The sequence below is a fragment of the Lepisma saccharinum genome, chromosome 1, assembly GCF_977018435.1.
Source record: "Lepisma saccharinum chromosome 1, izLepSacc3.1, whole genome shotgun sequence".
Taxonomy (NCBI): domain Eukaryota; kingdom Metazoa; phylum Arthropoda; class Insecta; order Zygentoma; family Lepismatidae; genus Lepisma; species Lepisma saccharinum.
This window is the reverse complement of record NC_139229.1, coordinates 173190566-173200783: the sequence shown is the minus strand read 5'-3', so window position 1 is coordinate 173200783 and position 10218 is coordinate 173190566. Positions and strand designations below refer to the sequence as shown.

At 40.4% G+C, this 10218-nt stretch overlaps 1 protein-coding gene across 1 annotated transcript; it reads left to right on the top strand.

Annotated features, from left to right (window-relative positions):
- The first annotated feature begins 790 nt into the window (after window positions 1-790).
- On the top strand, window positions 791-9517 carry LOC145990157 (uncharacterized). The gene is made up of 2 exons (XM_083125826.1): window positions 791-4995; window positions 9062-9517. Exons 1-2 carry the CDS (start codon window positions 849-851, stop codon window positions 9298-9300), a joined length of 4386 nt encoding a protein of 1461 aa, XP_082981952.1. The 5' UTR covers window positions 791-848; the 3' UTR covers window positions 9301-9517.
- Window positions 9518-10218: the final 701 nt, after the last annotated feature.

Here is a 10218-nt window from a genome sequence, read left to right as displayed (position 1 = left end):
CCCGCTTCAAAGTCACAGACAACACTGACAGCATCCGTGGCGACTGTTTCGCCCGGCTCCCGCGTGGCGGAAGCGCTATACAGCGAAGAAAACTCACATGGCCACTTTGCCCGCACTGGCCACTTTACCCTTCCTTCCCCTACTTATCCCGGGAATCTCTGGACCAAAGCCGCGCATAATGTTAGAGAAGGAGAGAAAACGAGTGGACGGAGCGAAGCAGTACACGCTGCTACAAAGGCTGGTTACTGCAGTCTCTTTCTCCCCTCCATGCAATACCGTTCGCTCTCACGCGTTCATTGGTCGAATCCTCTGCAGAGATTTGCTTTCGTTCACTTGCTCCAGAGATTACCGGGAAAGAGTATAGCATTCCCAAGGAAGATATTTAACACACTTACGAACAAAAATATGAAAACAAAACTTCAAATTGAATTGATAATATTCCGAATTGTGGCCAGTGTCGGAGTTTCAGGTCTTCATGATAATATCAAACAGCATTATCAAATACGTCAAGAAAGGGGGTACACTGTTATCTCTTTCCATGAAAATATGCCAGTCTTACAATTCAAGATTTAAAACCTCCGCTCCAAATATATAAACGGCACTTGACATAAGTCCCAGCTTTTTAAGAATGTTTTTTTCAGATAATGAAAACAAACAGGAAGGAAATTTCTCTTTGTGACCGCTCTTTATCTTTGGGAAGACAACACCGCTATTGCAAGCACCTATCTTGGCGTGCAGGCAATTTGTAGCATAGCGGGCGAAGTAGTTCATTGTGCCGTGTAATCACCATTCGGCGAACTTTCAGAAGCGGGCAGAACGACATAAAGTCGGTTTTCCTCGTGTTTAAGATGCGACGGCGGGTGTGTTTGTGTAGTGTTCTTGTGTTTGCATTCTTTCTCCAGAATGTATTCCCGTTTCCACTGGACTCCAGAGCTTCCCTTCCAGAGATAGCCGGGGGCAAGGAGGATCAAGAGGAAATCGGCGCGGACGCTGGGACAAGTGACTTCGGGTCTGTAGTACAAAGGGCAAGCAGGTCTCTGAGGGAAGATGCACATCTATGGGGTGAGTACATGGACAGATCTTTACTGTCAAAAGAAAACAATGATACAGACACTAGTGCCGAGAGAAGAGACAGGACGAGTGAGAAAGGTGATAGTTCGAAGGAAGATCGAAAAGCGTCAGGTGATGATAGTGCTACGGAAGAGAAAAATGAAGATCGCCAGATTTCAGTGGAATCTGAAGATGGCGAGGAAGAAGATAGTTTAGGTAACGATACCGATAAAGAAGATACAACAAAATCTGACAATCAAGAGTCTGATAAAGATTTACGTAATGTTGAACGTCACGATGCTACAGAAGAAAACAAGGAAGCAACAAATACAGAAGATGATACAAATCAATCAAATGGACAAGAAGAAATCACTGACGAAGATAAAAGTTCAAAAGACAATGAAAATGACGGAGATCCTAAAAAGGATGAAGTGTTAGATTCTAAAGCAAATGATGATGATGAAGAAAGTAATGACGACGACGAAACACGTGACTCTGTTAGTGATCCAGCAAGTCCCAAGAGCGAGAAAGAATCTGAGAAAGAACATAATGATAAAAATAGTACCAAGGAGTTATCAGAAGACGACGAAAGGGAGTCTAAAGAAGGTAACCAAAAAAGTACATCTGGGGAACACCATATCAATAACAATGATAAAAATCTTGAAGAAAGCGAAAATGCCGAAATAAGCAACGAGAATGATTCCGTTAAAGAGGAGGATGAAGAAAATGCAAGTGAGAAAAAGGACTTGGAGGCATCGGAAAGTGAAGAAATTTTAAAAGAGTCTGATGACAGTAGTGGCATCGATTCTTCAGTAAAGAGTAGAAAGAAGGAAGAAGGAGAAGAAAATGAAAGTTACAACAAAGACAAAAAAGATTCAGAAAGTAAACCAAACAAAAATATCTCAGACACGCTATCTGATATATCGTCTGAAAAGAATTCACCAACAGATAAAAGTGATGGCGAAGATGGAGATCACAACACGACCGATGAAAATAAAACAAAAGATATACCCAGCAACTCTCACAATGATAGTTCTGACGATCATAATAGATTGGCAAATACTGAAGACGACAAACACGAAGAAGGATATCAAGAAAACGACACAAGAGCAGGAAAAGGGGACAAAGAAGAAAATAACGAAGTTTCAGAAAATAGCAGTGAAGGAAACAAAATGGAAAATGAGAAATCGACGGAAGAAAAGTCATCATGCCCGTGTTCTAAGAGCAAAAATAACAATAACGAAAATGAAGATACCGACATACCGATCAATACCTCTAGCAAAGAGCAAGTTCAAGAAAATAACTCAAAGGTAGAAGAATTAGGAATAAATGAAGATGATAACCCAAAAGAAAAGGCAACAGAGGTAGCTAATGACGATAGTAGCAAGGAAATCCCTAAAGAACGAGACGAAGAAGAAAATGAAGAATCTAAATATTCGAAAGAAATTGGTAAAGGAGAAAGCCAATTACAAGCCAGCAATTCTGTAGAGAGACAACTGGATGACTCAGACACTTATTCAGGCCATAATGCACATCAAGAAAAAGAGGAAGAGAGCAAAATGGATTGCGACTGCGAATGCAAGAAACATTCACCTGGAGAAGGCGATAATAAAGTGTATTCGAAAGAGACTCGCGACAAGGTTGTAAATGACGATAAAAAATCCAGAGCAGATACGTCCAGTTCTGAAGACACGAGTAAATCAGAAGAGGACAAAGATAACGAAATGGAAGAAGATGGTAAAGATGAATCGCGTGAAGGTGGAGCGGATGTATCGGAGGATGAAGCAACGCCAGAAAAAGACTCAATGAATGAAGAAAATACAGCTTCTGAGGAGAAAAGTGAGGAATCAGGCGGTGAAGATCCAAATTCCATTGGGACTGACACTGATAGAGTAAACGAAAATGAAGACGGAGAGATATTAGACGGATCGTCGTCTGATGATTTTATCGAAGAAAATTCAAGTTCTTTCGCATCTAATTCCGAAAAAACAGAAGAAAAGGAGGCATCCGAGGAAACTCAAACAGAAGAAATATCTGATAATATTCCAATAAATTCACTAACAGAAGGTTTAAGAGAGAGTTCAGTGGAAGCCGAGGGAACAAGACGGGGAATTGAAGAAAATGAAGAAACAAATAATGAAATATCAGGTATTGAGAGTAATCACCAAGAATTTGCAAATAATGAAGATGGAAAATCACTAGATGCTATCGAATCTCCTACCAATGAGCGGGAAGAGAACGAAGGAGAATTTTCTAACCCATTTCCGACGAACACCGAGGATACAGCTTCATTAAATAATGATAATACTGACCAAATTACAGATGAACAGGAAACAATGTCTGATGGAAATTCTAGCAACGGTCCCGAGGTACAAAAATTGAGCACTGAAAAAGGAGAACACAACAATGATCTCTCAGGTGTTTCGAATAATGATCATGAAATTGCAAATAATGAGGAAGGGGTTGCTACCAATGAACGGGAAGAAAACGAAGGAGAAATTTCTAACCAATCTCCAACGAACGCTGAAGATATCGCTTCATCTAATATTGATAACGGCGACCAACGTGCAGATGGACAGGAAATAATGTCTGCTGAAAATTCAAACAGTCCAGAGGAACAAAAATCACCTGGTAGAGAAACTGAACCTGAAGAAAATGCAGACCAGTTGCCTGCTGAGAAGGCAGAGGAGGAAATTTCAAATCCCACAAATTCAAATTCCGAAGGCGACGCTACAAATCCCATTGATGAAGACGGTCACGGGAGCGGAACAGGGGAGGAGAAACTACAAGATGAAAATTCAAATTTAAACGACCAAGATAGTAAAGATACAAGAAGTGGTGACGTCGGTGAATTGGCACAAGATGACAACGAGAAAGCAAAAGACCTAACTCTACCATTTAACACTGATGGTATTGAAAATGAGAACCCCGGTGATACACAAGATGCAATAAAAAGCGAAGAAGAAGCAGAAAGAAATACCAATGATAGCTATGTTGAGCAAAGCGCACCTGAAATATCTCCGGGATTGGAACATAATGAATCGGCTGAAGATGCTCTAGTAACCTCCGATAATGAAAAGAAGCATGAAGGGACTATTGATGAAGTAACTGCGAAGTCAGATATTGGTTCGAACGGCAATTCCAATCATACAGCAGCAGATAGTGGAGCGGAATCAAAGGACACGAGCGATGTGGAAGGCGGAGACGAAAATAATTATGCCCATTCTCCTAGCTTTGAAGACACAGCTGAAAACAGTGAAAATGAAAGCGATAGGACAGCTGAGGAAACTCCTCCTAATGGGGGTAGTAATGAAGAAACACCAATTGATAGCGCAACGTTAGACATGAATGATGCATCGGCAATTCCAAATGAAAAAATAGGAGAGATGTCAAACACAGAAGAAGAAAGTGCCACAATGGATGAACCAAATAATGATGATGAAAACCGGAGGACTGATGTTGAAGACTCTTCAAATGAGAAGCAGCCAAAAGAAGACAATTTGGGAAACCAGGATGAAGAGTTACCATCGGGAAACGAAGAAAACCTACCAACAGCAGATGGTATTACAGATAAGGAGACCCCCAATGAAGAAGAATCCAACAAGTCTGATGCCATGTCTGATCACGGGAAAAGTGAAGGTATTCAAGGAGAGGAGATCACCATAACCGAAGCAACATCTGAAATACCAGAAAGCAACACTGAAAAAGCTGGAAAGGATTCCAACTCAGAAGAAGCCGAAACATCTACAGCAGAATTGGAAAGGTTACCAACTGATGCTACCAAGGACCAGACATTCACATCCGATATCAATGATGAAGATGCTCCTCCTCATCCTTCATCGTCAGTGGTGCCAAGTGGATTCTCAAGACCAGTGCGTCCGTCCGCCTCCGAACACAACGCTTCATCATGGACGCCGTCTACCCACGAAGGCTCTGGAGGAAGAGGTGAGTCCAAGTAGTACGTATGCTTGTAAAGTCAATTTATTAGTAGTTATTGAAAGTATTTACAGGCCAGCGTTTCTTATTTTTTGTTATATAGAATAAATTATATTTTATTCAATTCAAATTTAAAGGAATCTCCTTCAGCTTTCGTACATTAATGCACTTAACACTGGCGCCAGTGCTTGTATCTGATTTAATTTTTGTTCCGATAATGATTCCCAGCCGCTTTTGTGCCACACTTGGTTAATCGCGACGATGAGTATCAGTGATTATGTGATGAAGTTGATGATGGGACACTCACATGATCAGGCCTGGATTCGAACCCGGCGACCCCTGGCGACGTAATGCGCTGTGATAAAGACTCCTCCAAGAAGGGAGACGCTTCTCGCATGAAAACATATGTCTCAAAATAAGGTTTTCGCACATCTTAATGCAGGCCCATACCCAGGATTTTTTGAGGGAGAGGCGAGATCCGAAAATAGATCAGAACTGCTGTGAGGTTGATTGAGTTGGGTTATTTAACGTTGCTTTCTGTCAAGTTTGTATAATCGCGACGATGAGGATGAGCGATGATATGATGAAATTGATGAAGGAACACACTCACAAAGACCACCTATGTTCAGACTGGGATTCAAAACCGGAACGCCTTGCGTTGTAGCGCTCTTTGCTAACCCCCGTCACGGATGTCGGAGAAATGCTGTTGTGTGACCATCAATGCTATGGCAATATTACAGCTAGAGATAAACGTACAATTTTAGAGTTGCAATATTTATGGTCCAAACTAACAGAAAAAAATTCAACTCACCAATACATCCCCAGCCCCTAGTTCCAAGAATCAGCAACACAGTCGCTTACAGCTAAAGGCTTACATGGCGTACAGCTTAGAGCTTATAGTTCACATTCAATTCTCAGAAGTATTCGAACAGTTCTGTGTTCCGCAAATTAGCAATATTTTCAAATTTCCTATAATTTTCTTATACCAGCACCATTGAACAGCCATGATTATTCTATGTTTAGAAAATAATATATTTAGAAATTAAATTATAGAGTATTACCAATTATTTTTTTTATAATAAAGAATTCTAAATGTGAGTTAACAAAGAACATACATTTTTGTCTGGGGTAGCCTTTCATCAATAGTTATAAAACTGAAACCACCCAATATTGCAGACCGCAGACTTTTGGAGCCTGCCTCTCTACACAACAAACATATTCATTTATGCAAGGACAAAATTAAAATTTTTACTAATTTGTAAAATCGTCGATATTATCGCAGCTTTTTATAAGTTCACATTAAATTTTTTAATGGTTCGAGGGGAGGGACCATGGCCCCCAGGGCCCCTCCCCTGGGTACGCCTTTCGTGTAACCGTTTCCTGGTTCGATTTACGCTTGAAAATCAAAATTTAGGTGTAAACCGAGATTCATAAGGACAACTAGAAATCTACTTAAAAGAAACGATAGAGGACCCTTTTGCAGAGAACTTGATAGGAGTGATGATAGGATTCCGCGCTACTTACTGATAAGCTTTGACAGTCCTTCACCCTCAAAAGATGTCACAGAGTTTACTTGGGTTGTTTCACAGTATTCTGAAATTGAAATAAAATACTATCTGTAATTTGTATTAATGAGTTGAAAATTATCGCAAATAATTTGATGAAATTGATGATGCTACATATTCTAGTTTTTGATTCAGTTCATTGAAGAATGACTCATTCATATATCAAACAACAATGAATAATATTTGTTGCGTCTATGAATTTATATCTTCTAACGGAGTTTCTTTATCGTGCAGGGTATCTATACGTGTTTGCTTTATGTAAATAATTATTATGATTTCATTTACATATAGAAATGTGTTATGTTTGTTTAAGACAAGGCACGAACCTTAATATTAACCAGTGGCGGCGATTAGGGGGGGCGCGGGGGGGTTTGTTGCACCCCCCACTTTTGTAAGACTTTTGCCCCGCACTATGTTAAACCTTATCTAACAAGGGAAAGTAAACAACTGTCGTTGCCACCCTAGTTTTTGAACCCAAGCTCCGCCAGATATTCATCCTTCCCTATTGTATCAGTTCATCATTTATTATCTCGTCCTGATTAACCTGGAGAGGTACGAAAGCTAAGTGAAATAGTCAGATACAAAAAAAATGTATTTTTAAATTCTTTTACGTCGTTTTTCTGCATCCTAGGAAAATCTCGAGCACAAAGATGAATCACCCTGTACTGAACAACAATGATTTGATTTTGATGTGATTTTCATTATTTAGCGCCGTTTTTCTGCTGGGTTTGACTAAATGTGACGATGAGGATGAGTGATGATTGAGTGATTCAATTGGTTTATTTTACTTCGTTTTTCTGCCTTTTCGCTAATCGCGAAGATGAGGATGAATGGTTGTATGATGTGATTGATGAAGTGAAGGGAATCACAAAGAAAACCCATGCCGAGGCCGGGATTCGAACCGGTGACCCCTTTTGTCGTACCGCGCTGTGATAACCACTACGCCACGGAGGCCGGCTAGACCAACAATGCATAATATTTGCTATGGGCTTCTATACTTTTTATGTGCGCGTCTATGAATTTATACTATTTTTAACAGGGATAAGTTGAAATTGATGAAGTGACATTTTCTAAGGAACTTCGCTGTACAGTCAAGTACTCGAACCTGGAACCTTCTGTGATGAGATCTGATTCGAGCATTCAGCTAAGACAATGAAGCAGAACACTGCTGTAAGTCTCGATTGTTCGCAGTCTCCACAAAACTAATTTTTCTTCCACATTGCAACAAACAATGGAGGCACATAGAAAGGGGAGGTTGTGGAGGTAGGAACTCCACATATTCACGATGCCGACCATTGTAGAGGTGATGTGAAAAGCAACACGCTTCGGCCGCCTCTCCCTGAGGATTACCTCCAGGTACCTCATTTCATCAGAGACTGGGCGAACCCCAGATCCGGATTTTCAGCTGTATATGAAGTAGAAAGGGGGAAAAAGCTCCACGTAATAGGCATAATAGTCATTCATAATGCTAAAGGAAAACAGGTAAGCCCTTACAACAACGAAAGTAATCAACTCGCCATTAAAAGAGCAAAGGGGGAGGGTAAGAAAAACTGATAATACAAAGGAAAGTTAAAGACCCGGTGTTTTTTTTTACCTCGTAAACTAGACAGCCTGCAATGTTATTGAGTACACAAGCTTTAAGGTTGCTCATCCCAAGGGACTTTCTGCCCTCGACAGTCGTCGTTATCTGTCCGCCTGTTTTGCCAGGTGACAAGTTATATCCAGCCGTAGACCGGTTCTCCTACGTGTTCTTTTCTTGGGAGATAATGTTGCTAATGGAGGACACACGTTTGCTAATATCGTATCTACTAGGCAAGAAAGAAAATAGTACTAATTAGACACTAGTTTAAAAAGGGGATCTATCTTTTTCTTGCCTCTCCCCCTCTCTCTTGCACTTCACTCACTATCCTGTTTCTTTTTCTTTTCAGAAGAGAAATAAAGAGAGCAGAGAGAAAGGGGGAGAGAAATGAGAAGAGAGAGAGAAGAGAGAGAGAGACAAAGAAGAGATGATAATAAGGGAAGAGAGAAAGATGAGAAAAATAGAGACAGATAGACAGACAGATAGAGAGAGAGAGAGAGAGACAGACAGGCAAACATAGAGAGAGAGAGAGAGATAGAGAAGAAATGGAAATACGTGAACATCCATGTCTTCACCGGGATTCGGACCCGAATAGCCAACTCCGATTGCGGAGCGGTTATCACAACGCGCTACGACCGCAGAGGTCCCGGATTCGAGTCCCGGCCTGCGCATGGGCGTTCTTTGCGAGCATCCCTTTATCAATTTCCTCATATCACTCATCCTTATCGTCGCGATTAGCCAAAAACGACAGAAATCCGACCCTAAACAACAAAATTGAAATCTAATCAAATCAGACCGATATCCTCGTGAGCTCAACGCTCAATACTAGGACATCGAGATGCCTTTTTATGCGTCCCTTTACGCCTGTAGTTTATTTATGTATTAAGTAACGTCATATCCTGTAAAATATTCAATGTGTTTTGTTTTTCAGACAACAACGATGTGAACAACTGCCCTCCCCTGCCGCTAGTTACGGTGGGAAGTTTCGTCCGCTGCATCCCAGACGGCAGGTACAATTCGTGTGGCTCCGGACAGCACTGTTGTCCTACAAGAAGTGGAGGCTTCGCCTGCACCAGGACCAAGAGGAAGAGGCCAGGCTGGATATCTGTCTCCGGATTCCACCACGATAGGGGCTCCAGACACGAACCAAAGAGCGAGACGAACAGTTGAGGCTGTGACTCACAAGAAGAGTGCGCCAGGCGACATGTTTGATTATACAAACTGAAGATACTACTAATATACCGGTGTCGTGACTGAGACTCTAACCCAGGACATTTCACTTCTTGAATTTTTGTTTTGTTTTGTTTGAGTAGGGATGCTGCAGACACCGGACAATTTCGTTACAGGCTTTGTTTCGTCTCGAAAATGTTGCTTCTCGACATTTAAATTCTTGGCTCGTTATCGTCGAGATCTCGAGGGATGTTGTCTCGTCCCGAGTCTCGAAATTATAGATACAAGACTCTTTTTAAAAATATTTTGAAAATATTTCTTTAAATAAACTCGATCACCAGACAGAGTTAGGAATTTCCTGATCTAATTATTTATTAAAATGACCTTAAAATTATGAAAAAATACCTCCAGAGCTTCTTTAGGTATTTGGTCGTATTAATAAAATTGGTCCGATCACCGAACAGACAGACACTTGAGAAAAAGTGGGAATATAATCAAAATGTCCATCAGCTATTCATTTATTTCAAAAAAGCATATGATTCGGTCAAAAGAGAGAAATTATATAATGTATTAGTAGAGTTTGGAATACCTAAGAAGCTTGTCAGTATGATAAAAATATGCTCCAGTGAAACAGAAAGTAAAATTCGTGTGGGTATTAATGTGTCGGACAAATTTACAATTCAGGATGGGTTAAAACAAGGAGATGCATTATCTCCTTTGCTCTTTAATTTTGCCTTAGAATATGCTGTTAAGAAGGTAAAAGAAACTAAAGAAGGACTAAAATTAAATGGTATAACTCAATTGTTAGCATATGCAGATGATGTAGACTTATTAGGGGATGATATAAATACAATTAAGAATAATGCTAAAATATTTTTCAAAACTGCTAAAGAGATAGGTTTGGAAGTTAACAAAGAG

Excerpts from the sequence above, each read along its gene's own strand:
- LOC145990157 (XM_083125826.1), top strand. The coding sequence starts at position 849 with ATGCGACGGCGGGTGTGTTTGTGTAGTGTTCTTGTGTTTGCATTCTTT. Across the intron at positions 4,996-9,061 it reads CGAAGGCTCTGGAGGAAGAG|ACAACAACGATGTGAACAAC; the intron begins GTGAGTCCAAGT and ends TTTGTTTTTCAG.